At 43.0% G+C, this 27,208-nt stretch overlaps 1 protein-coding gene and 1 long non-coding RNA gene across 3 annotated transcripts; both read left to right on the top strand.

Moving 5' to 3' along the window:
- The first annotated feature begins 899 nt into the window (after positions 1 to 899).
- LOC121794906 lies at positions 900 to 3,242 on the top strand. The gene is made up of 3 exons (XR_006049371.1): positions 900 to 1,361; positions 2,440 to 2,503; positions 3,004 to 3,242. It is a non-coding gene; the product is annotated as an uncharacterized LOC121794906 (long non-coding RNA).
- A 345-nt stretch (positions 3,243 to 3,587) lies between these two features.
- Positions 3,588 to 8,831, top strand: LOC121810425. Of its 2 annotated transcripts, XM_042211202.1 has the most exons (10): positions 3,588 to 3,796; positions 4,758 to 5,489; positions 5,669 to 6,248; positions 6,279 to 6,347; positions 6,428 to 6,680; positions 6,768 to 7,069; positions 7,147 to 7,327; positions 7,398 to 7,520; positions 7,596 to 7,738; positions 8,209 to 8,831. In XM_042211202.1, the coding sequence occupies exons 5-9, from the start codon at positions 6,615 to 6,617 to the stop codon at positions 7,647 to 7,649; spliced, it is 726 nt and encodes a 241-aa protein (XP_042067136.1). In that variant the 5' UTR covers positions 3,588 to 3,796; positions 4,758 to 5,489; positions 5,669 to 6,248; positions 6,279 to 6,347; positions 6,428 to 6,614; the 3' UTR covers positions 7,650 to 7,738; positions 8,209 to 8,831. The 2 variants fall into 2 exon arrangements, with proteins under 2 accessions (XP_042067136.1, XP_042067130.1); XM_042211196.1 differs by having other exon boundaries at positions 5,669 to 6,347.
- Positions 8,832 to 27,208: the final 18,377 nt, after the last annotated feature.

Here is a 27,208-nt window from a genome sequence, read left to right as displayed (position 1 = left end):
ACAACTGGACGCCCTAACTTGGGAAAACTTCAAGGAGGAATTATATGATAAATACATTCCGAGAAGTTACCGTAAAGCTATAGAGGCCAAATTTTACAATCTAAAGCAAGGGCGGATGACAGTGACTGAATATGACCGTGCCCTATGCGATATGTCTCGTTATGCACCAGAACAAGTGAACACCGATGAAAAAATGGCGGAGAAATTTTGTGCTGGTCTGAGGCACGAAATAAGAATGGCCCTGGCATGCCGTGGAAGACTCTCGTATGCCGAATCACTGTCTCGTGCTTTGGATGTGGAGGAAGCAATGCCACGAGAAAGGACAACAACGCCTACTACCCCAACACCACCTACACCACAACAAAATTTCCGGGAGAAGAGAAAGTGGGATGGGAACCGAGAATCCTTCGACAACAAAAGGTTCCAAGGTACCCCAAACTCTGCACGGGGCAAGGGAAAACTAGCTACTCCCTACCAAGGTGGAGAGTACCGTCAGAGAGCGCCTCCCTACGCCAAGTGCCAGAAGAATCATTTGGGTGAATGCAAAATTGGGACTAATGTATGCTACAAATGTGGTGGAGATGGACATTTTGCCAAAGAGTGCCCGACCAACAACCATGCTGGTTATGAGGAGGCTACATGAGAACTCGAGGATAAAAGGAAAGAGAAGTACCCGGTTTTGTTTGTTAGAAATGAGCAAATTTTAGGACGAAATTTCTGTTAAGTTGGGTAGAATGTAACGCCCGTACTTTTAAGTACTAATTTAATATATATGTCGTGTTTAGTTAAAATAAAATTTTGTCGTCATGCTTTGCTTCTCGTTGTTTTTTTTTAATTTTATGAAGTATATTATTTATGGTACTTGGAACAACACCAAGTTACTACGAGGCAAATAATAATTTGTCTAAACAGATGAAAACGAACAAAAATAAATTAATTTACTTCGGCAGACCCAAATCAATTCAAATCAAGTCCAAATTTCCGTAACAATTTTAAAAGAGTGTGGGGCCATCAAATTCCCTTATATTTTTAGCCTAACTCTACAAATAATTGTTGAGCCAATTCATTCATTTTTTTAAGCCCAAATTTCTTCCTCTCTCTTTCCCCTGCGCCAACTTCTCCATCCATGGGGACTCTCCAGCTTCAATTAACCTTCCACCCTCCATCTTCCACAATTCAATTCTGCAAAATCAAAGGTCACACAAATTTAATTCTAGGATTCATTTATCTCCTCTCCTACCCTTTCACTTCAACATTCTTTGTACAAGCAAAAATTAGTGAGAGAGAGGGAGAGCCGAGAGAGAAACGAGAGAGTGAAGAAATTTGCTGCCATGTTTTGTTTCAATCACAACCAAGCCAAGGTAAATTATTTTCACCAAATCATAGCTCAAGCAATTAAATTCTATTCCAATTCAAAACAATTGCTCAATCTGTGACAGAAACAACAAAGCCAAGGAGTTCATCCCCCTCGGCCCAACCAATTTCATAACAACGAAGATATAAATCCTTTTCCCAAATTGCAAGTCATTTAGCATTTTGTACATCATACACGCGCATAACTCAAACCAATCGAACAATCCCAATCAAACTTTCTCTCGGCAAAATAAAAATAGAAATAAAATTTAGTGAGAGAACTTATCTTGCGGATTGAATCGGGGTGGGTCAAGTTGAATCGGGATTGTTTTGGGCTTGTGCGGGGCTGTTCGGGTTAGCTGCGGTGATGTTCCTGGGCTGCACGACCACCGACGGCTCGGTGCAGACGGCGAGCAGCAGCGGCGGCCAGCGAACAATAGCGACAGTGACTCTGGCCGGACCCTACGACGACAATTCCGGCGAGGAGGCCGCACAGCAACGACAGCGAACGGCGTCTTCCCTTCTCGCTGCAGCGGCGTTTTCCGCTGAGGAGATTGGAGACGCCGGCGAACAGCAGCCCGGATCAGCAGCGACGCGACGAAAGGCGACGGAAATCGAGAAATTCTCAATTCTGTCGAAAGAGAGAGAGGGGAATAGCGTGAAGTGTGGAGGAAGAAAGAAATTTAGGCCACTTTTGTTTTAAAAAGAATTGGGCCTCTGTTGTTCATTTTTTTTAAAAGTGGGCCTCTGTTTTTTTTTAGTATTGGGCTTCATTAATTAAAATGGGATGTTTTGTTTGGGCTCCTTTATTTTGTTTGGGGTTTCTTAATTAATTGGAAGTATAAGGTGAGGAAATAATTAAGTCTTGGGTTTTAATTCAACATCGTGGTGGAAAATACGAGGAGCCAACGGAGAAATTTTGGGTGCAAGCGGCCGACCGGAGTCGCACGTGACGCCTTGGGCGACCGCCGAATAATAAAAAAATATACGAAAACCGAGAAACGAGATAAAAGACTTTAACTAGAGTGCAAGCATTCTAAATATTTTATTTCTTGAGAGTGATGTGTACTTTAATTTTCTCAAAAGGTGGTTCGCACGCACGTTAAAGTCGGATCAAGAAGTTTGTTAAGGAAACTACTAAGCTTTTGAGGTGGGCTCCATTACTTAAACTCTTTTATTTGCAATGATATGTATATGGTGAGATAAGAGTGGTTTAAATGTTATGTCATGCCGTATTTTATGTTTTGAAATTGCCTATCTGATTGTCTACTAGGATAATGTCCTACTATACTTTGATGGTTAACGATTTCGGGTCTGACTAGGGAGTGAGTCCCTACTCAGACTAGTGCACTGATGGGGATCGTGAGCCGTCCTTTAGGTCGGCCGGTCCAGTGATCGAGTTTGTGGCCACATTCTCGTTTCACATGATGGTTCAGATATGGTACATGATGGAGGATGGTGATGATGATGGGCTGCGCAGCCATGTTTTACGATGGAAATGAATTTAGTGTTTCTCATTTTTTTTAAAGTAAAACCCGAGTTTCACTCAATGATGACTTGACATAACTTTATTGATAAAATGTATTTTGAGCATGAGTTCACTGAGTGCATCAAGTATTCAGCCTCTGCATGTGTTTTCCCTATGTGCAGGTTGAGCGTTGACGAGGACGGAGTATGTTGAGCATTTGGACAAAGACTGTATTCAATAAATGTTCCGGTTGCTATTGTGTCTTCATACATAGTAGTAGCCAACTTTCAAATGCTTCCGCTACGTCAAGTTTTAGAACTCTTATGTTTTCTTTATTCTGTTGGACTGTTTTTCCTACGAACTTTGTTGCTAGTAATTTCAGACCATAATTTAGTAATAAAGTTCCATCTTTTGATCTTTATGTCGTACCCCTTGATTGTTTCCCCTTTCTTCCCCGCTTCTTAATTCCCCCTATTAGTCGCGACCCACCGTGCTTTCTATCATTAGGAAGTGCGGTTGTGACATTATCAATTACTTAAGACTCATTTCATACATATGGGATAAGGGCCATGAAAATCTACAAATCCTCTATAATACAAACTATACAAACTTTAATCTCACCCACTTAATACAATTTATCAACGGTTAGTGTATTTTACATTTCTAATGTCAACATTTCCTACAAAACTGTCAACAAAGGGTAATTTAGAGAATAAATTAATCAGCCAAAATCATTAATTTCGTTGAGATTATGCAATCCCGATAATTGTGTCTCTTCAACGCCCCGCCCATTGTTCACGTCTCCTCTCTCTCCTTTCCCCCCATTCCAACTTTTCGTCTTTCCACTCCACTCAATCGGCGTTCTTTGAAGCAGCGAAGTAAGCAATTCCTCGTCGGTGTTGACGCGACTCCTCTCCGGCGGTGAAATGAGTTCTGTGAAGTTACTGGGGCAAGCGGCAGCAGAGTCATCTGAAGGTGAGCTTTACTGCTGAAAACCCTAGTTTTCAAAAGTGGTGACATTTTTAGTCATAGGTTTTTAGTTTTTTTTGACAATAACTATTTTTTCACTCCTTGTTGACATCCAATTTCGTTTTTTGTATGTATGATTGGCCAAAAACCTAGAACATGTTGAGGAACTCACACTTTTTTTTTTTGCATTTTATTGAGAAACTCAAATGTTTTTTCGGTTGGTTATTTCGTTATATTAAGAAATCGACACTGATTAGGCCGATTCTTTTTTCAGATTTTCCGGGGGAAACCTTAAATCTCTTTGTTCAATTTTCTTTTTTTATTTGCGTGGTTAATTATGTTGCAAGGAGTGTACCAAGTAAAATTCATTTAGTGGAACTCTGAATTTTGGTTGATGCTGCGTTACTGACATTCTGAAGTGTATATGAGCATTTAGTTGTGTGTTGGAAAAGTTTTGTTGAAATTTCAAGTGGATTTTGGTTTGTTTTCTTTTAATAAGATCTAGTTGACCTTGTTCGACATGAATACCTACTTTCTATTTCGGTTGTTTCCAGTGAAGAATGCATCAAGTTTGGTACTTTGATAAGATCCCGTTGACATTAAAAGTGAAATTGATATTAGTCCTTTGTCTCTGATCCTGTTGACATTGACATTTGTACTTGATCTGGTATGTGGACATAAGATGCTGGTGACATTGAAATTGACATGGTATTATCTCTTTGTTTGGATGATCCTATTGAGTTCAACATTGCTTGTTTTGTTGTATATGTTTTCATGCTTGAGTGACAGATTGCCTATGGGTGGTGGAATGTGCTGTTGACATTGTTTTTAGCGTGTCTATCTGTTTTAATTTTCATGGTGATAATAACATGTCGGGGTGTTGTTGTGTTTTGTTGCTATGTTGTTATAGGATTTGAATATTTTTTTTTTCATTTACGTAACTTATAGATGGTTGCTATTTGATCAGCGAAACGTCTAGCAAAAAGGAAAGCAGTAGACGATGGTGAGTCGAGTGGGAAACAGACTAGACTATCTGGAAAGCCTTCAACATCTGTTGTTGGCGTCCCTGTACAAGCCAAGAGACCTCAGTTGAGGATTAAGAGAATTACTCATTTTTTCCAGCGCATCCTGAAGTCTCTGAACGAAATGCAGAAAACTGCTGTCAGGCAACTCGGCTTCAGTGTTATACTCGACTATGATGTGGCCTCTGTTCTAGGAACCTTAGCATATTGTCTATTAGAGCATTTTGACCACCTACGGTGCAGTCTTATGCTGCCTAATGGTGTTGAGGTAGATGTTGACACGAAAGACGTCGAGCTTATTTTTTGGTTTCCCAAATGGGGGGATTACATTTGATCGATGTGACAGAAACACAAGCATCAAATACCTGGAAACCATTCCACTTGATGAGGAGGCTGATATAAATGCTATGCAGACCAAGGTCCTAGAAGCGAAGATGCTACAAGAAACTGGGGGGGGCACTTTTTAAGAAAATATTCCTACTGCTGATGGAAACTTCTCTCATTGAGACCTCCCCTTGTGGCTATGCCAGACCCCGAATTGTTGACATTCTCAATGATTTGCAAAAGATAAAGAAGCACAATTGGTTAGGTACTTGCTTGACAATCTGTTGAGGACGCGCGAGCTGTGGAAGAAAAACAAGTCCAAAGTTTTCAGCTGGCTAGTAGTTTTCCTAGTGGTATGTCCTTCATTTATTGCATCAATCCCGTTGACTTGTTGATATTTGGTTGACATAGTCTTGTATGTGAATATGTATTTGTTGTTGACGTGCCTGGACCTTGAGCTTACAGCACTGTTTTTATCTGAATTAGGTTTGTTGTTGACATTTTTTTGAAACGATTTTGTTATTTACTGCAGGCCTTCTACGTCGATCGAGTAGTGCATCGTAGGAGATGTGTGCCACGTGCCATTCCTAGGATAAAGGTCTGGACGGCCGAACTGTTGAAGAAGAGAGAGGAAGAGGAAATGAAAGAAGATGATTTCGGTCTTGGATGAGTGACTTCACAATTGGATGAGAATGAACTGGGTGGTGCGGAAATGACAACAGGAGTGGTGCATCCACCGGCTACTGAAGATGTTATTGAAGAGAGATATGCTTCGGATGAATTGGTGTATATGAGGGGTGTTTGGGGGGGCAACCAAACACATAGGTGACGGTTTCAAGATGCTGGCAAAGGAATTGAACCAAGCTCCTCCAGAAATCAGGAATAAGGACAACTTTAGAATAACGTGTGACACTCTCAGGAGGGCGTTTAGACTGGACGAAAAAGACTTTGACCCTGTGGAGTCAATGACGCAGTCGCACTCTGCCCACTATAGTGCAGTGGAAGACTGGTCAGAGTCCTTGAAATCTTTGTTGGACGCGGCTGATGAAATGGATATACTAGAAAACAAAGACGAATACCCAAGCTTCAGCCTTGGGTTTGATTCCAGCCAGGTTAAGTGTGATTTTTTTTGTACATTGTAGGATGATGACGCTTGTCATCGTGATTCAGAACGTCAACAGGACACATGCAATACAACCAATGTTGAAAAGGTTTGATGGCCACCGTTTTTTTCTTTTTTTTGGTTTAATTTGATTGCTTACTCAATCATCCTATCTTACTTTCCGTGAAGGGTGATGTGTCGGAGTACGAGCTAAGGAGCCAACCGACCTTTTTTTAGTGGGGATGAAGTTGTATCCCAGGACGGGGACAAAGAGAACGTTGCTGATTTGGGAGGTGACGGTCTGGATTTTATTACTGGTAGTGACATTGGAAAAGAGGTGGGAGTCAAAGAGCCCGTGGCTATTGCGCAAGTAGGAATGGTTGTGAATGAGGAGAATGTACTCGACGTGGCTAGTGCTATTGCGTGTGATGTTGTGTCGGAGGTATGTAAAACAGCTGAAATTAATAATGTTGTTGACATTTGCCATCAATTAGTTACGTTGTATATTTCCCTATTTTTACTGATGCAGCACAACGCAGTAGACGTAGCCATTTGCTCTGCCGTGGAAGCAGTCATTGAACTAGGTGATGCTGCTTTCGAAACACAAACAGTTACGGGGGGCGTTGATGCGGGTAAATTACTTGTACGTCAAGATGCAGAGATGAATCGTGAAGAGAGCACGTATGCTGAAATACAACCTGCTCCAGCAAGGAAACTCAGACTGACTACAGGGAGAAGAGAGGGTTCAACATCAACGCGTATCAGCCCAACATGGACTAGAGAAGTGAGGGATTGTTACCAATTCCTTCTTGCAACACCCTATATGCGGACGTAAGCAAAAAATTATATTAGTTTTTTGTTGGTTTAACCAAAGTGAGCGACTTGAATAACTTATGGTTGAAATCTAGGGATCATGTTATTTATTCCAATGATGTGGTGGAAGTTGCTAAACTGAAATTCAGCTCGTTGAAGCCAAATGAGGTTGTTGACGCTGAAGTTATCGATGTTTGGGCTTCTTATCTGAATGGCATGGAAGTGTATAAATCAACACTTAAGCCCAGCAGATTGTTTGTCACAACGGCTGCGACAGTGAGTGTACTGTTAATATAATGTAAATTTTTTAATTTTTTTGTCTAATGACAATATGTAACGATTGCAGTCAGACAATGTGGTTGAACGGAGAGCTAGTTGGGAAAAATCTGAAGCTGTGTCAACATTCTGTGATGAAATAGATGGTCAATTCAACGGCACTGGAACTTTTGACATCACACAACATGATTTGGTACTTGTTCTCTTGTTTAACCAAAAGCGAACTCTCTGAAAATGAATATTGAAACAATTGTATTGGTATGTGCAGATTTTTTCCCTATATATTCAAAGAGGCATTACTATTTGGTGTGCTTTTCATTGAAGACTGGGATTTCAGATGTGCTAGACCATGTGGCGCCCGAGAACGGTATTCCAGATCGGGCCAAATATGGGAGAGACTTGGATCTACTAGTAAGTTTATTGTGGAAACTGTATTGAAACTTGGATGCGTTCGTTGATTTTATGATAAATTAGCGTTAATATTGCTGGTAGTGACATGTTGGCCTGTGTTATGACATTTAATTACATCGTTCTGTTGAAGTACTGAAACATGGATGCATACGTTGATTGTATTATCTATTTGTATTGGTATTTGTTGGTATGGAAATGGTTGGATGCGTTTGACACTTTGTGACACAGAATTGACATGTTGGCATTTTTTGTTGACATTTTGCATATCTGTTGTGTGAGCTTGTGAATTGCAAATTGTGCTGACATTTGCTTAAATCTGCTGACATTTGCACCTTTGTTTGATCATTGGCTTTTTACATTTGGATTACATTGACATTCCAGTTTGCCAATGGAATTTTGTCTTGACATAATTTTCTTATGGACCAAGGCTGACATAAAGGATCTTACGTCGCCCTTGACCTGTTTTGCAGAGGGATTATCTAGGTTTTTATCTCAAGTCAAAGGGATTCGACGAACTGTCTGATTTCATAATCAAGGAGCGTAGTACGCGCTTGCTGGACTTGCCATGGAAGACAACCCTGGCCACTAATGACTCAGGGGTATTCCTGATGAGACACATGGAGACTTACATGGGTAACCCTGCCAATTTAATGACAATGGGTCTTTAAGGAGTTAGTGTGAGGCTTTTGCAGATTCTGAGGGGGATATATTGCAAGGCCATGCTCCTTGCATCGTTCAACGATTGCAGAGAAAGGTTCTCGTCCTACATTAGTCATTACATCAACGTGACTCCTAACTTCAGAACACATTATGCGAGGCAAGTGAATGGAATGTTGAACATGGCGCCCCACAACGAGCAACACAATCAGCCGGCAAGGAAGAAAAACAAGTTGAATTGAGTAGATTTGGAATTGACTAGTTGTTTTTTAAATGTTAATGGTAGTTGTTTGGATATTGGTATTTACTTTTAGATGCTAATGGTAGTTTTGGGATATTGGTATTTGCTTTTTTGGCTTGTGGAAATGTCTTTTTTGTTAAGAGAAGCATCAACATTAGGAATCTCTTTCAATTAATGAAACATGTTATTGATATTCTCTCGGTTTTAATTTCATATTGGTATTTCATTAATTTTTTACCAGGTTTCTCCATTAATTTAAGACATCGAATATAAAAACAGGTCTAGCTTCAAGTCGGCCTCGTCGTATTACAGCTAATCTGAAGCCAATTTAAGTAGGGGTGTTGACATTTGGAATGATTGGTTTCAGTATGACAAAGTGTGTATATTTCATTATGACCAGGTTTCATTAATTTGCTGAAAAAATGCATGCATCTCGCTGCATAAATAAAAATAAAGGTGAAATGTGATACTTAAAAATTGTGAATGAAAACTTGAAACTAAAACCATTTGTAGACATATACTGACATTCAGTTCAGAAAAAATGGATTAACCTACACTACTATTATCAATGCAGATTAATCATCAAAACTAAACGCTCCTTGGACATGAACACGAGCAGACAGTAATTCTAAAGCTGAAATTATGACATAAACAAATGTTGCACTTACATTATTAGCTCGATCTGCCCCGTGATCTTCAAATCAATGAGTTCAGTCCTAGCTAAATCGTTTTAATTTGGTCCAAGCAATAATCAAATCATACAACTGTATAATACTCATTCATCTGAAAATCTACAGCTCATATTTCTTTCACTCCAAATATAACAGCAGCAAGATGTTGTTATGTTCTTGAAAAAACCATGTAACAAATAAACAGTCAAACCCAAAAACCTACATTTAGGAATTTCCTTTCTCTCTGCCACAATTCCTTGCATCGTGATGATCCATTTCTCGACAATTTGCACATCGCCTCTTAGGTTTGTTCTGTAGTATGATAGCCTTCTCTACTGCTGATCGAATTCTTCTTCCAGAAGTGCTGCCGAATCATTTGTACTGACTACATTAGGAGGGTGCACGTTAACAACATTCGGTCGAGATAAGTCGTATAGGTTCTCAATCCTCTGTGCTTTACCCATGGAAGACACTGAAGGTACTGTATCACCGAAGAGTTTTTGACTTAGTTCTTCCATTCCGTCGAATAATGCAAAAATGTCGTCGCCATTGCTCTGTGCTCGTTGAAATAAACGAAAGTATAACGAATGTAGTTTGGTTGCTACAACCCGTTTGTCATCCACTTGTGAATCTGCTTAAACACAATATCTGTAGTATAGCAATATGATGACATTTGACACGAATCCGGCACCAAACGTAACGGGGCATCCGTGGTTGTCTTTTCCAGTGAATGGCCAAAACACCATGTAATACCTATTCAACGAGCATAGCAAGCAACGAACGTGAGCAAACTGTCAACAAGAACTCAACACAGCACCTGAATTGTGAGCCTAATAAAAAAATAAAGAAAATGTTAGACACAAGATACACGTTTGATTACCTGTTTGTTGAGTAGGTAGTATCAAATGATACAATGTCACCGAACATCTTGTAGTTCTTTCGCGACACAGCGTCACACCAAAAAAGACTAAGTAACCTTCCATCACTACCTTGCTGGAATTTGTAATGGAAACCATCACATGTGTTCTTCTTCTCCTCCATTTGATTTAAAATCATTTGGACATCAGCGCCTTTCATTTCCTGCAATATGTCGCGCTTGCCATCAACGGTGCAACCCACATCATCATAGCCACCCAGGAACTCCTTCAATAAATTGAAAGTCATTGTAGGTCCAATGTTGGCCTTTGTGCAATCTTGCATGAATTTATAATGGATATCCCCAAGGATACGATTGGATTTCATGTATCGGACATGCTTTTTATCGACCATCTCATGATTGTGTTGGTTTACAAAGTTGCTGACAACATAGCAAGGACTGTCGGAATCGGTTGAATACTTCAACGTAAGTTTGACATTGTAATGACATCTGCTAGAACGACGTCTACGTTTGGTAGAACTACCCTCTTCGTCGACATCCCACTTTTCATCTTGCCGGCTGCATACAATAGTCTGCTAGGTTTTGACACCATTTGAGTATTTGTGTCCAAATCTACGAGTATCAAAACGACATTCGTTGGCATATGCTTCACAAAAGGAAATTCCTTCGTCTAATGTTTCAAACACCTGACCAATGTAAGGTTTCAGCTCGGGTCTGCAATCTGGGGTAACTGCATCTGTACACACAACAAATAACTGTCACCGACACGGGAAGGACTGCCGCGGCAGAATATCATCATGAAATGACAACAGAAAGAACTGAATATAACATACAAATAAGGTGTTGTCATCTTAAACTCCTTTTATACAGATTTCTTACGAATGTGAACGACAACACATACACTGTTGTCTACATCTTGTAAGACTGCCAAAGTAGAACCTCAATATCTACACTAAATATCAGAATATCATTAAATCAATACCATGTCAACACTAATTCCCATGCTAACCGTATGAACTCATTTCATGTATTGAAGTTTTTATTTGTAGAAACTAATCTCTACAATGGAGCAAGATTATGATCACCGTGTCATAAGGTATCATGTTTCATGAATCGAAATACATTCCTAAGCTACATAGCATGTACACAAATGCATATCATCACAAAACGCAAGATGAACGAACAAAATATAACAGATAAATCAAGTGTTGTCATATTATGTAAAGAGCATCGACACAAGCATCAAAAAGAAGAGAATATTCAACCAATTCTTCACCAAAAAAACGTCACCAAATTTATCCTAGCAACAACGACCAATTCGATATATAGCCTACTACTCAACCTCATTCATCAACTAACGCAGAAACATCAAACATAATCGTCATTGGTTTCAACATTATGATACACCTCTAGTTCAAATTAGCATGAAAAATACCTTGAGCTTTGATAAGTCGTATTCTAGGCCTTGGTTACTGGTCAGTATGATGTGCAAAATTGATTATATCTGCAAAACAGTTGCTCAAAGTGTGCAGGTTAAGTGTTCCAGCCAGTAGGGAAGTTTCGGAATGTTCAGGTGAAAAAGGGCGCCAGCATGATCTCATACTGATCAGTATTCGTGCTGAAACGGCTTGAGATGGAGAAGACGGATAGCTGGGACGGATTACCCATAATTGAGGGCAAAGAAGTCATCTCACCGCAAGGTTTTACCCTAAATTCAAGGGTAAGCCTCCCTATAAAAGGAAGCCACTTGGAGAGAGAAAGGAGACACATTCACTCATTCACCACCATCTTTAGGTAGAGAGTTCTCTCGGTAATACTAGTCTTTCAGCCGTGTCCCGCTTCTTGCCTCGCCGCAGCCATGATCACCTGACGCCCAGATGTTCCCGGAGTTCCAGTCATCCTTATTCCAGCCAGCAAGATCATAGTTTAGGAGTTCCATCGCCCGGAGTGGCAAAAACACTTTTATCTCGCTTTCGTAGTTTAATTTACTTGCATATTCCTTACGTTGGATCTTGCCGCTTTTGAATTTCACTGCTTTGAAGTATTTTGTTGAAGATCCGAACAATGTTTAATGCTATGAAGTTGATTTCTGTTCAGTTTGTCGAGCTGCTTTCTTTCTTTTCTGCCTAGTTAGTTAAATCTAGAGGTTCTGGTCGTTTTGAGTATCGAATCGTGTGTTTCCAGTCAGTAGTTTATTTCTTCGAGTTAGCATGATCTGTTTACTATTATTTCATAGAGGTTTGTTTCATGCAAGGTGCAGTTATGTGTTTCTTGTCTTTTTCCATGCTGATCAGTAGGCGGGATTTCAGTTTAGATGTTTGATTTTCGATTTGGAATTTTTGACTGTAGATCTGTGTTCGTGAGTTATTAATCTGCGTTTTTATGATGCTGAATCTGGTTTGTTTTCCGATTTTAGTTTGTGGTTGTTGAAGAAGATGATGTCCATATCCAAGTTTGGGACCACTTTGCTTTTTAGATGCTTTTTGCTTTTTGTCCTTCACCTTTAGTACACCCTGCAGATCTGTCAGCCTAGTCACCACAACTACCACTTATTCTCTGCTTTTTTGTTTAGCCTTTTATAGTAACCTAGTACTTTCCGCATATTTTCTGTTACACCGCATCCACCATAATTCCACGTACACTACTACATGTCGACCACCATTCACCCTTCCTAGTCAGTAGGACACCATCTTAATTTCCCGTCTAGGTAGAGACTCAACCCAAGCGTGGTAGCTAACCAACCTTTCCAAATATCACCGCGGTAGTTTAAACGCACCATCTCTGTGGGATTCGACCCCTACCTTCACTATACTACCCAGTAGAAGAGGGTTGAGGATTCTTTGAAACCAGGGTCTAGGCTTAGTTAGGATCTCTATCCTGACCAGTAGGATATATCCTTGCTTGAACGACACTTACGCACCCCTGTTGTCTTTCAAATGGCGCCGTTGCCGGGGATGGATGGCGTTTTTGAGTTGCTATTATGTGTGATACTTTGGTGTATATATTGTGTATAATTTTCCTTTTACTTTTCATTTCAGTTTATGAGCAGTAGCTCGCCTCCTGATCAGTGGAGGCCGAAAATACTCAAGCGAGGAACTATACTCGTAACCACTCGTTCTGGCCTGTAGACCACCTTGTCTGACCTAGGCACGAGTAGTGACGAAGAGAAGGGCACCATAGAGGGACCAATACCAGAAGAGAAACCACTGTTGGAAGGCATCCCAAGGGAAATGGCCAACCAGGGAGATGAAGACCCGGAGATCGGGACGCTGAATGCACATACTGAAGGAGAGCCCCCGCAAGCCATAGTCGTTACTCCAGGGCAAACCGCCTGCGATGTGAAGCCTCATGTGATCACGATCCTACCTACATACTGTGGGAAGAGCTATGAAGGGCCATATGAGTTTCTTCATGAGTTTTGTAAAATTTGTAGGGCACAGAGGAGACCAGCAGGAGCGACTTAGGATGATTATAGGCTGAAGGCTTTGCCATTTGTGCTCAAGGGAGAAGCTAACACCTGGTTCATGCGCCTTCCCCCCAACTCTATTGAGACTTGGGCCGATTTCAAGTCAGCATTCCTGGGCGAGTTTTTTCCGTCATCCAAGACAAGCCCGCTGAAGAGGGAAATAACTAATGTGAAGCAATGGTATGATGAACCCTTGAGTGATTATTGGGCAAGATACATGGGTCTTTTGGAATCATGTCCCAACCATCGCATGGCGGACATTGAAGTACATCATACTTTCTACGAAGGTATGAACGCGGTAACCAAGGACCTGGCAAATTCATCGTCAGGAGGAAGCTTCACGCAATTACGGGTCAGCGAAGCGAAGAGAGTCCTAAGGAAGCTACTGAATGCAAAGAAAGAGTATAACCATTCAAGGGAAGGATACAACCGAGAGCGGGCTGCTGTTGCCTCGTTTACTGATCAGGAAAATAAGCTGGAGCAGAAAATGGATTTGAAAATGGATGAGCTGAAGAAGTCACTTCTGAGTGCGATCGAGAAGAGCACTCCACCACCTCCCCCAGCTGGGAATTACAAGGGTGCAGAGCAGGGAAATCAAGGACCGAACTATGATCAGCCTAATGACTTCGGGAATATGGAGCAAGTTAACGCTGCGGGGAACTTCAATTCTAGTGGGCATTGGATTCAAGGTAGACAACGGGATGCACCATGGAGGGATCATCCAAACTTCCGATGGGGTGACAGAAGCCAAAATCAGAACCAAGGTCAGAACCAGTATAACCCCCATCCGAACCAAAACCCTAACCGTGGACCAGCAAACCCAAACTACCAGCTCAACTGGTCAGGAAGAAACCAACAATCCCAAAACCAAAACCCACAAAACCAGAACCCAAACCCTGTCTATGTGTCTCCCCACCAGAGAAACTTCCAAAATTTCCAAAATTAGCCGAACCCAGGACCCCAACACCATCAGAACCAAAATCAATTCCAAGGCCAGCACCAGAATCAATATCCTCAAAATCAGTACACCCCTCCTGCCCAGTATAACCAATACCTGCCTAATCAAGACCAGCAAAACTCCCAGAACTATCAACACCAAGGGCCGAGTCATTTCCAAAATTCGAACAGGCCAAAGAGATCCGTTGAGGACATGATGGGTGAAATGCTAGCGTCACAACAGAGCATCAAAGGAGAATTGCAATCCCATAATGAGGTCGTGCAAGGGATGCAAAATGCCCAGAAGGAACATAAGGCGAACATGGATATGATGAATAGGCAGTTAGCTCAACTGGCCAGTTCGGTGGGTGATTTGAAGGGAAATGCGGGGAAACTCCCATCTACAGTCCAAATGCCCGAAAAGGCAAATGTGAGTAAGGTTACGTTGAGGCCAGGAACTACTTATGACGCGCCTCAACCGAAACGACCTAGTGGAGGATCCAATGGAACGAAGATAGGAGGCTATACCATTTCAGCGGAAGAATTAGGGAGACCTATGCCTCGGATGCAGGATCCATTCTTCTTGGATGATACACCAAGTGTAAGAGGTGAACCCGATACCCTACTGACCAGGAAGGGACCTCCTCAAGAGGAAGAGCCCAGAAAGGAGGCCCAGACCCAGGAACTACCCAAGAAAGACTCCAAGAAGGTTGCTGAGGGACCAGGAGAGGAGAAAAAATGGGAGAAACCATTCCCATTCCGATTTGTTACAAAGAGGAAGAAAGAGAACCCGGTTGACTACTTGTCAATTTTTGGGAAGTTGGATGTCACCATACCATTCCTCCAAGCCGTGAAGCTACCCCCTCTCGGGAAATTCATAAAGGACTTCATAGCCGGGAGAGCCCAGAAGGATGGCAAGATTATGGTGGAAGGGATAGCGTCAGCAATAGTGCAAGAGAAGTTACCACCCAAGAGAGCCGACCCAGGTATGTTCACCCTACCCATAACTGTAGGAGATGTGAAGGTCGAACATGCAATGTGTGATTTGGGGGCATCTATAAATGTCATGCCATTGTCTATCTATAACCGGTTGAAAGGAGTGAGGCTATCAAATACTAGGGTGTTGATCCAACTGGCTGATAGGTCGTGCATAAGTCCTGAGGGAGTTTTAGAAAATGTGTTGGTAAGAGTGCATGATTTTACATACCCTGCTGATTTTTATGTGATCAAAATGAGTGAGCATGAAGCGAGGGAGTCTAGTGGAGTCTTGTTAGGAAGACCTTTTCTGAGAACGGCCAAGACAATAGTGGATATGGCTGAGGGGACTATTTGCATTGATTTTCATGGGGAGAAGTTTACCTTCGATATAAATGATGCCATGAAGAAACCCATCGATTCTGAAAATCTATGCTATGTTGATGTGATTGACCCCATAGTCCAAGATTTTCTTGAGACCGAACTACTGCAGGAGAAACTCCAGGCTTTAGATGTTTATGAACAGGCTGACATAGAAGCTGCTGCATGGTGTGATCTGATCAGTAGCCAAGGGTTGACTGATGAAGAAATAGAAGTAGCGATCAAGGAATTCTGTCAGATATCGGAGTTCATTGAAGCTGCAGGGGCTCAGCTACCAGTCAGTATAGAAGAACCATCAGAGGGAGATTTAGAAAAAGAAGGAGAGACTGAGAAAAACCCTCTACCCGAAGACACACTTCCACCCCAAGTTGAGCTGAAGAAGTTGCCACCGAATTTGAAGTATGCCTTCCTTGGAGAGGAGAACTCATATCCAGTGATCATCAGTAGCAGCCTTACGAAGGAACAAGAGGCCAGACTACTGACCGTGCTGAGCAAGAACAAGAAGGCGATTGGATGGAGTCTTACAGATTTAGTTGGAATTAGCCCCGACGTCTGCATGCAACACATTAGGTTGGAGGAAGGAGCGAAGGCACATCGAGATGCTCAAAGGAAGGTAAACCCTAACATGCGAGAAGAGATATTGAAGGAAATCTTGAAGTTGTTGTCGCTAGGGATTATCTATTCAGTACCGGATAGTGAGTGGGTCAGCCCGATCCACATGGTCCCAAAGAAGTCGGGCATCCAGGTAGTTCAGAATGAGATGAATGAGCTGATCCCAACGAGGCTAGTCACGGGTTGGCGAATGTGCATCGATTACCGTAAGCTGAACAATGCGACCAGGAAGGACCATTTTCCCCTGCCGTTCATCGACCAAATGTTGGAGAGATTAGCTGGGAAGAAGTTTTTCTGCTTTCTAGATGGGTACAGCGGGTATTTCCAAATTTACGTAGATCCTGAGGACCAAGACAAGACCACTTTCACTTGCCCGTTTGGAACCTATGCATACCGTCGCATGCCTTTCGGCCTATGCAACGCTCCAGGTACGTTTCAACGATGTATGATGAGCATATTTTCTGATTTGATTGAGGATTGCATAGAGATATTCATGGATGACTTCACGGTTTACGAAGACTCGTTCGACTCTTGCCTTCACCATTTGGATATAGTTTTGGAAAGGTGTCAAGCAAAGAGTTTGGTTTTGAACTTTGAGAAGTGCCATTTTATGGTCACCGAAGGGATAGTTTTAGGACACGTGGTCTCAGAAAGAGGTATCCAAGTGGATCGAGCCAAAGTAGATGTTATATCCAAATTACCATTCCCTATTGATCAGAAGGGAATAAGGGGTTTTCTGGGGCACGCCGGATTTTATCGAAGATTTATCAAGGATTTCTCCAAGATCGCCCAGCCCCTTACTAGATTACTTCAGAATGACGTGGAGTTCATTTTTGATGAGCAATGCAAGGCTGCTTTCAACCTTCTCAAGGGAAAGCTGATATCCGCACCTATCATAAGGGCTCCTGACTGGAACCATCCTTTCGAAGTAATGTGCGACGCCAGCGATTTTGCGGTAGGAGCCGTGCTGGGTCAGAAGATCGATGGGAAGAGGTACGTAATTTTTTATGCATCCAAGACTTTGAATCAGGCCCAGCGGAATTACGATACCACTGAAAAAGAGATGCTGGCAGTGGTGTATTCTTTCGAGAAGTTCCGGCCATATTTGCTGGGATCCAAAGTCATAGTGTATACTGACCATGCAGCGATTAAGTATCTGATTGCCAAGAAGGAATCCAAACCACGCTTGATCCGATGGGTACTCTTGTTACAAGAATTTGATTGGGAGGTGGAAGATAAGAGAGGAGTCGAGAACAAGGTGGCAGACCATTTGAGCAGAATAATGCAAGATGGAAACGGTGAAGAAGTGCATGACAAGTTTCCGGAGGAACATTTGTGTGAGGTGATTTTTGCGCCCAGAAAAATTGATTGGGAAGAAGTGTTCAAACTTACTGGTCAGAATGATACAGCAAAAGGGAAAGAGAAGGTAGGACAAGAGCCATGGTATGCGGACCTGGCCAATTACCTAGTAACTGGAGAGCTTCCGGAAGTACCGAGTGTTACCAAAGCCCAAAGAATGAAGATCAAGAGTGAAGCAAAATACTACTTTTGGGACGACCCCTATCTGTGGAGAGTAGGGTCCGACTAGGTGATAAGGAGGTGCATTCCTGACTGGGAGCAGCGGGATGTTTTAACCCACTGCCATTCGTTAGCATGTGGAGGGCACTTAGGGTCCAAGAAGACGGCAAGGAAGATTCTGGATAGCGGTTTTTACTGGCCAACTCTCAACAAAGATGCGTACGAGTTCTGCAGGAGCTGTGAGCGTTGTCAACTGACCGGTGGAATATCTGCCCGGGATGAAATGCCGCAGGTACCTATAATAGTTTGCGAGCTATTCGACATATGGGGAATGGACTTCATGGGTCTGTTTCCTTCATCCTATGGGAATCTGTATATCCTAGTTGCTGTAGACTACGTCTCCAAATGGGTAGAAGCCAAGGCCACAAGCACGTGTGAAGCCAAGGAGGTGGCCAAGTTCTTAAAGAGTCATATCTTCAGCCGATTCGGTGTGCCCAGGGCGATCATATCCGATCAAGGTACGCACTTCTGTAATCGCACAATTGAAGCCTTAATGAAGAAATACGGTGTGCACCATAGACTATCCAGCCCTTACCATCCGCAAGCAAATGGTCAAGCGGAGATTTCTAACCGCGAGATAAAGAAAATTTTGGAGAAGACTGTGAACACTTCTAGAAAGGATTGGAGTGTAAGGTTAGAGGATGCTCTCTGGGCGTATCGAACAGCCTACAAAACCCCCATAGGCATGTCCCCTTACCGGATTGTTTTTGGGAAGATGTGCCACTTACCGGTTGGGATCGAGCATCGAGCATACTGGGCAGTACAGAAAGTGAATATGGATGCTACAGCCTGTGAAGAGGAAAGGAAGCCGCAACTGCAGGAGCTTGAGGAACTTAGATTGGAGTCATTCGACTCAGCCATGTGGTACAAAGAGCGAACTAAATTGTAGCATGATCGAAATCTGAGAACTAAGGAGCTCCATGTTGGCCAGAAAGTACTACTCTTCCAATCAAGATTGAAGCTTATGCTAGGGAAACTCAAGTCCAAATGGACAGGACCTTACATCATAACTGCACTCCGATCTAATGGGGCAGTGGAAATTTCAGGGAGTTTTTCTAACTCTGAACCTTTCATAGTAAATGGACATAGGTTGAAAATATTCAGGGATAATAGCGAGGTGGGTGTAGTGGATGAAATTCCACTACAACCACTTACATCGGTTTCATACTGATCAGTAAGATAGGAATTTGGAATTCCACGTGGCTAGTTCCTTTAGAGAATAATCTTTGCATATACTGGCCAAGTAGAATTCTAAATCACCTATTGTAAATATTGTAAATACGTAGTTAATCTTTGCATGCAAGATAATTTCTAAAAATCCAAAAATATTTTCGGGCCTTAATTTTAATTTGGAGTACACATTGACCAAGGGATTACTTATCTGGTGCTATTTCAAATTTTATTTAGGTGCCCGTTTGATTTAGTTTCTTTTTTTAGGTAAGTATAGGGAAAATTATGGAGAGGACGATAATTTGAATTAAGGCTTGTGCAGCTTTTGCAGGGTGACAACTGCTAGAGTGGCGAGTGAGCAGAGAGAAGGGACACGCTGACCAATCAGAGGCCAGCAATCTCAACCCCCTGATAGCCGGTTACAACCACCTGCAACTGCTCTCTCTCACCCAAATTAAACTCACCGTCCCAACACTTTTCCCTCACAAACCCTCATTTTCAAATTCGCTTTCAAGAATTCTCGTCCATCTCTCTCACGGAAACATCATTCTCTACCCCAACTCTCTCCAGATATCAAACCCTACTTTTCACCACTAAATCGCAGATTCCGATCATGGGGAAGAAAGCGTTCGCCAAGAAAATCAAACCGCGCCGCCAAGAACCCCAGGAGGCACAACCACAGCAAAATCCACCACCACCAGCACCGACCGCTCAGCCACCACCTATGATTTCCATGGATGCCATGATGGCATTTCTTCATCAACAGGACCTTACTCGAGACTGGACGGCGGCATTGGCTGGTTTCGGTCAAATGGGGGGCGTAGGAACCGCACCCAGCGAAATTCCACCTGCACCGGTCAGTCACGCAGAAGTACAATCGGAGACCTCGGTACCAGATTCGGCGGAGCTCGACGCTGTCGCCGCCCATTACGACTCCGACCCTGAGGAGCATAAGAAAAGGGCCAGCCAAGAAGAGACAACCCATGAGGGGAGTGGCAAAACGGAGAAGACGCCCGAGGAGGAGCCGGTGTCTCATGAGGTGGAAAGGGAGGACATAGATCTGAACGAATCAGCCTAGAAGCGGTCGTTGATGACAGATGAGGAGTTTGATTCCATCTTGAACCGAGTAGGCCAAGCAGCGGAAGCTACTGCCTCGAAGGCTGAGGGTCTAGACCTCGCTTCGAAGGCGGTAGGCATGAGCGAGGAAACAGGAACAGAGACAGCAGAACCAGAGGTAGAAGCATCCACCCTAGTGGCACCTCAGGTAGTAAAGCCGATTCCCATCAGACGGAAACTGGTAGTGAAGACAGACTCCAAGGCAGAGCCGGCCAAGCCGCAAAGGGTATCGCAGCGATGCCTGGGCAAATGGGCAGCTAGTAAGGCGAAGCCGAACACAGAGGCAGATCCCGTGGAGATCTCGAGTGAAGAAGAAAGGACCACTCCCACAAAACCTGGGGAGGAGCCCTTACCTGTTACCGATCGAGAGGATACTGCAGTGGAAACCAGAGCGGTGTCTCCAACACTGAGTGGCCAAGGTGAAGAGGCTGACGGGATGGCTGAGGGTCTGGACCTCGCATCCAGGTCAGTAGGCCACAGGGAGACCAGTCCTACTACCCAGGATCCACTTTTAACACAAGCTGAGAAAGAACCCGAAGAAGAGAAAGACAAAGTTGACAGAGAGGAAGTGAGATACCGTGAAGAGAGAAAACGAAAGGGGAAGGCCCCTATGAAGAAGAAGCCCAGCAACAAGAAGTCACGTACAGTGAACACCGACATAGTGATCACTGAGGCTGCTCAGAGGACCCCATCCAGCCGACGAGAGCAGAGTGATAGTGAGTATGAGATCAGTGAGGAATCTGAATCGGCCAGTGATACGTCCATGGAGGATGAGGAGTACAAGGAACAACAACTTCCAAACGATCATCGAGAGTTATTACATCCACCGGCAGAGAGACTCCGATATAAGCGCTGGACAGTGGACCTTACTGATGATCTGGTGGAGAAGATGAAGCTTTTCGACTCGAATGAGCTACAAAAAGCTTTCGATAGTAAGGACGAAGGGAGTAAGCAGGTGAAGAGCGGAAAGGTACATCACATTCCTTCTTTAGATGAGTTAGGTGCCCGCGAGCAGTTTCTATCTTATTTGCACGCGTTAGGATTCGAATGGTTGTTGGAGAATGGGGATCCGAGTGTCCCGGTTAGATTAGCGAAGTAGTTTTTCACGACCTTTAGGTTTAAGGTCACCACTGATCTAGATGATGAATGTATCAGCTTTAGGCTGTTTGGCGGAGAGATACGGATGAGCTTGATTGAGTGGACCGTGCGTCTGGGAATGTGCAGTTTAGAGGAGGCCATAGGGCCTGAGTGGAGAAGTAGGGAGCGGGGAATTCCCCGCAAACATGTGGAATTTGAGCCCCAGGAAGCCTGGGAGGAACTTACTCACCCTGATGCAGGGCAATTCCAGTCCACTATTTCCCGCTCCGTTCATTTCAACAACCTAATTCTGCGTCTTGTACAGCTTTACCTGGATTTCAATTTATTGGGGCAGTCGTACTCCGCTGTTAGGACATCGATGACGGAGTTATATCTTCTCTGGTGCGCCAAGCAGGGAAGGAAGTTGCATCTGGGTTTTTGGACCGCCTACCAATGCCATCTAATTGCCACCCACCCAGCGAGGAACCTCACTCTCTGCCATGTCTTGGGAGTGTTCGTCAGAAACAACATCATCATCACGGAGGCCGAAGACTTATCCGACCAGATCATGGTGGATCCTCCTGGTCTTTTTGATACACCTTTGTTCGTCCGAACGAACACCGTTTACATGAGGCAGGGCGCACCCCAATTCTACGCAATGGGAGAAGAAGCTATACCGACTGGGAGATCTGCTGCACATCCGGGAATACAAGATCAGGAGCAGAGACAGGAAAGGATGGAGAAAGCGATGGGAGAAGTGAAAGAAGAGAATCAGCAGTTGAAAGCGGAGGTGGTGCGATTGGCATCGGTAATGGAACGAATGTTGAAGGAGTCAGAAGCAAGAAGCTTTGGAGACGATTGTTACCAGGCTAGGAGAGGAAAACCACAGGTTGATAATAGAAATGGCCAGGATGGCGTCCGTGATAGACGAGATATTGATGAAGTTAACACAACGAGGCCAAGAGGAAGCTGTTGAACCAAGTGGCCATGGAGGCCGAGCTAATGAACCACGAGTACCAGAGGAGGTATTAACCGAGACAAAAGAAGCAGAGCAGAAACTAGAGGCGGAACAAGAGGAAGGAGATGCTGAAGAGTCGGCCGAGCCTGAAGGAAAACAGTCCGAGAATGAGGAGGAGCAACCGCAAGAACCACCTGCACCACAACCTGCCCCGCGAAGGAGCAGGAGGAACAAGTGACCACCACCCCACCTGACTAGTTAGTTTTCTTTTTATTTTCAGTTTTTAGTTTTTCGTATTTTAATTGTGTTTTGTTTTTTTAGGTAGTATAATTTCTGTTTGTGCGCAAACCCCATTCATAACACTTAGCCTATTTTATAGTCTAAGTGTGAGAAGTTAAGGGTTTGTTTTTTTTGGCGCATGTGTTTGTGTTTTCTGTTTTCTTTTTCGTAAGCATGTTGGCTCACACTTAGCCCATTGCATGGCCTAAGTGTGAGGAGTTTTGTATATATGTGTTTTGTAATTGTTGGATTCTGCTTAGGTTTTAAACTCTCCCAATTAGCCTACTTTATAGTCTAAGTGTGAGAAGTTTTTAGTTTTCAGCATGTTGCTTTTGTCTGTTTGTCTATGTGTCCATCATACTGGCCATTACCTTTTCCACTTCACAGCCCTATCTGAGGGCAGACACTTGTGAAGTGGGAGGGGGGACGCAATGACCAGTATGATGAATGTGTATATGTGTGGTCTGTGTTTGTGCTTGTGTTAGTGTCCTGTTAGGTATGTTTTTTTTTTTTTTTTGTGATGATTGGGCTTAAAACTCAACTGTCTTGAGCTGACGGTGAGGGGAATTGAGGGAAATAAGACATGCTGGAAAACAGAAACCACTCCCCTTAGTACCTCCTAGCCAGGATAGATGATGCGAGTATGAAAGAAAAGCCCATACTTAGAGCCAAACACGAAAGCCCTCTTAAAATGTGAGCTATAAGCTTTAAGTGGAACCACTTTCCACATGTTTAGAAAAGAAAAGAGCGGCTGCCACAAATTGCCTAGGGTGAAGTGACTGCGTGTAACAACACTGAAGGCAGTAGGAACCCCCCCCCCCCAAAAAAAAAACCACCTTTAGAACCTCTTTCTAACTCTTTATACCCAGATAAATACCCCTAGCCACTGGGACTGTGTGTGTGCAAGGCATGAAGCGAATGAAGCTTACTGGCCAGAAAGGTGTATAAGAAGGCAGGAACCAGCTGGGCAAGAAAGTTTGCAAGAAAATCGGCCAGGGAGTCATCCCAGGCCCAAAAAGAAGGTATAATGGTGGCGAAGCCAGGGGAGAAAAAAGAAAAGAGAAGAAGAAAGAATATGAAGAAAATGGTCAGAAAAAAAAAAAAAAAAAAAAAAAAAAAAAAAAACACTCGGCCACAAAAAAATTGAAGAAGGAATAAGGGTGGCGAAGCCACAAGAAGCTACTGACCAGTTGGAGATCATAACCAGAAGCACCAGCCAAGAAAAGCAACTAACCAGAGGCCCAAATGCACACAGTTCCCCCAAATCAAATAAAATAGAAGTTTTTTTGAACCTTAGAACCTTAGAAACATTCACCCAAAACACTACAAACCAATAGCCCCGTTACAAGCCTTTAAGCCCTTCAATTGCTGCCCGTGAAATCTAAGTCTGAAGCAATTGTGGTTGAGCATAATGAGAGAATGCAGTCCTAACATTCCTGGTGAGGTATGAGTGACTGAGAGAACCTAGTGTTTGGCCGAGAGTGTGGGAGATCTTGACAAGCAGATATACTGACTAGGAGAGAAAAGGGGTGCGGCGGAAGTTCAAGGCTGTCTAAGGCCGGATTGCACCTGATCCCGAGGGGAGGGATGGTTGAAAATATAGCCCAATCTTTGTGTTTAGTCTTTCTGTGTTTCGTTTATGTGTTTTCTTTTCTGTGCTTGTTTTTGTGTTTTTTGTTTTCTCTTTCCGTTGTAGCCTAGGGTCTAGTTTAGGATTGAGTCGGTCAGGGGAGTAACCAGGCTAGAATTCGACTTATTTCTTTTTGTTTGTTCTTCACGCTTGAGGACAAGCATTTGGTAAGTGTGAGCAGTTTGATAAGTCGTATTCTAGGCCTTGGTTACTGGTCAGTATGATGTGCAAAATTGATTATATCTGTAAAACAGTTGTTCAAAGTGTGCAGGTTAAGTGTTCCAGCCAGTAGGGAAGTTTCGGAATGTTCAGGTGAAAAAGGGCGCCAGCATGATCTCATACTGATCAGTATTCGTGCTGAAACGGCTTGAGATGGAGAAGACGGATAACTGGGACGGATTACCCATAATTGAGGGCAAAGAAGTCATCTCACCGCAAGGTTTTACCCTAAAATCAAGGGTAAGCCTCCCTATAAAAGGAAGCCACTTGGAGAGAGAAAGGAGACACATTCACTCATTCACCACCATCTTTAGGTAGAGAGTTCTCTCGGTAATACCAGTCTTTCAGCCGTGTCCCGCTTCTTGCCTCGCCGCAACCATGATCACCTGACGCCCAGATGTTCCCGGAGTTCCAGTCATCCTTATTCCAGCCAGCAAGATCATAGTTTAGGAGTTCCATCGCCCGGAGTGGCAAAAACACTTTTATCTCGCTTTCGTAGTTTAATTTACTTGCATATTCCTTACGTTGGATCTTGCTGCTTTTGAATTTCACTGCTTTGAAGTATTTTGTTGAAGATCCGAACAATGTTTAATGCTATGAAGTTGATTTCTGTTCAGTTTGTCGAGCTGCTTTCTTTCTTTTCTGCCTAGTTAGTTAAATCTAGAGGTTCTGGTCGTTTTGAGTATCGAATCGTGTGTTTCCAGTCAGTAGTTTATTTCTTCGAGTTAGCATGATCTGTTTACTGTTATTTCATAGAGGTTTATTTCATGCAAGGTGCAGTTATGTGTTTCTTGTCTTTTTCCATGCTGATCAGTAGGCGGGATTTCAGTTTCGATGTTTGATTTTCGATTTGGAATTTTTGACTGTAGATCTGTGTTCGTGAGTTATTAATCTGCGTTTTTATGATGTTGAATCTGGTTTGTTTTCCGATTTTAGTTTGTGGTTGTTGAAGAAGATGATGTCCATATCCAAGTTTGGGACCACTTTGCTTTTTAGATGTTTTTTGCTTTTTGTCCTTCACCTTTAGTACACCCTGCAGATCTGTCAGCCTAGTCACCACAACTACCACTTATTCTCTGCTTTTCTGTTTAGCCTTTTATAGTAACCTAGTACTTTCCGCATATTTTCTGTTACACCGCATCCACCATAATTCCACGTACACTACTACATGTCGACCACCATTCACCCTTCCTAGTCAGTAGGACACCATCTTAATTTCCCGTCTAGGTAGAGACTCAACCCAAGCGTGGTAGCTAACCAACCTTTCCAAATATCACCGCGGTAGTTTAAACGCACCATCTCTGTGGGATTCGACCCCTACCTTCACTATACTACCCAGTAGAAGAGGGTTGATGATTCTTTGAAACCAGGGTCTAGGCTTAGTTAGGATCTCTATCCTGACCAGTAGGATATATCCTTGCTTGAACGACACCTACGCACCCCTGTTGTCTTTCAAGCTTCGTCAAACATCTCCATTTCAACACAAACGTGGACGTTGAGCTTACGCCGGACAAATATACTCCGTAGAAGAACGCGCAAGAAGATTTATGAGATCAATTTCCACGGGAGATTTTTTATGGCTGAATGAGAGAGAGATGCTTCGGGCTGAATTAAATCTATTTCCAAAAATGAAAATAATGGTAGTTTGGTAGATTGGAGATAAATTAGGGACTCATCTTTGACCATTCACGTCAATAAGCAGTTACATAATTTAGTTGGCAATGTTAGGCCATCCACAACGCTGTTCCTATACCGTTCCTTAAACCACTATTTGAGGGCCCCACTGTACTTTTTTACTCCATTCCTTAACTAAGGAACGGAACCTGCAACCCTCCGTTCCTTAACCGTTCCTTAACCGTTCCTTAAATTACTATTCATTCAATTTCATTTTTTTTTATTTCCAACCCAATTCAATTTAAATAAACACACTTTATTAAAAAAACAAACACACTTTATTAAAAAACACACAACATTAAAAAAAATTTAAACTTTTAGAAAAATAAAAAACACACAATTAAAATCCTAAAAAAATAAAAAGCACACAATTAAAATCCTAAAAAAATAAAAGTACACAATTTTAATAATTTCATCCGCCAAAATTTGCCCAAATGTGCTCAATTAGATCCTGTTGGAGTTGGGTGTGGGCACTAGAGTCGCGTGTCCTTGCACGAATAGATAACCGTTCTTGTATAGACGGATGCGCTCCACTTCGAGGCGGACTACTTGCGGTTGAGCTTCCGGGGGATTCGTCGTCGAACCAATTTCCCGCCTCGTGTCCTTCGTCTTGGACAATCATGTTGTGCAAGATTATGCACGTATACATGATGTCGACCATGTTTTCCATGAACCACGTACGAGCCGGGGCTTTGATGATGTTGAAGCGCGCTTGGAGAACCCCGAACGCCCTCTCCACATCCTTGCGAGCAGCCTCCTGCTTCTGCGCAAAAAGAGCCTGCTTTGGGTTCGCAGACCCACTGCACGTCTTCACGAAGGTAGGCCACTTCGGGTAGATGCCATCGGCGAGATAGTACCCCATTTTATAACTCTTCCTGGAAGAACTCTTCCCGGGCTGCCAAAGTATTCGCGATGTGGAGAAATAAAGGTTTCACCATGCGGAAACGGCGACG

Source organism: Salvia splendens, chromosome 1, assembly GCF_004379255.2.
Source record: "Salvia splendens isolate huo1 chromosome 1, SspV2, whole genome shotgun sequence".
In the NCBI taxonomy this organism is placed as follows: Eukaryota; Viridiplantae; Streptophyta; class Magnoliopsida; order Lamiales; family Lamiaceae; genus Salvia; species Salvia splendens.
This window is presented reverse-complemented; position numbering and strand designations above follow the sequence as displayed.

What these genes read in the sequence shown, in the direction of transcription:
- LOC121810425 (XM_042211202.1), top strand. Translation starts at nt 6,615, where the DNA reads ATGGTTGTGAATGAGGAGAATGTACTCGACGTGGCTAGTGCTATTGCG. An exon ending in TTGTCACAACGGCTGCGACA is followed by an intron (nt 7,328 to 7,397) that starts GTGAGTGTACTG and finishes TAACGATTGCAG; the next exon opens with TCAGACAATGTGGTTGAACG. An exon ending in ACATCACACAACATGATTTG is followed by an intron (nt 7,521 to 7,595) that starts GTACTTGTTCTC and finishes TGGTATGTGCAG; the next exon opens with ATTTTTTCCCTATATATTCA.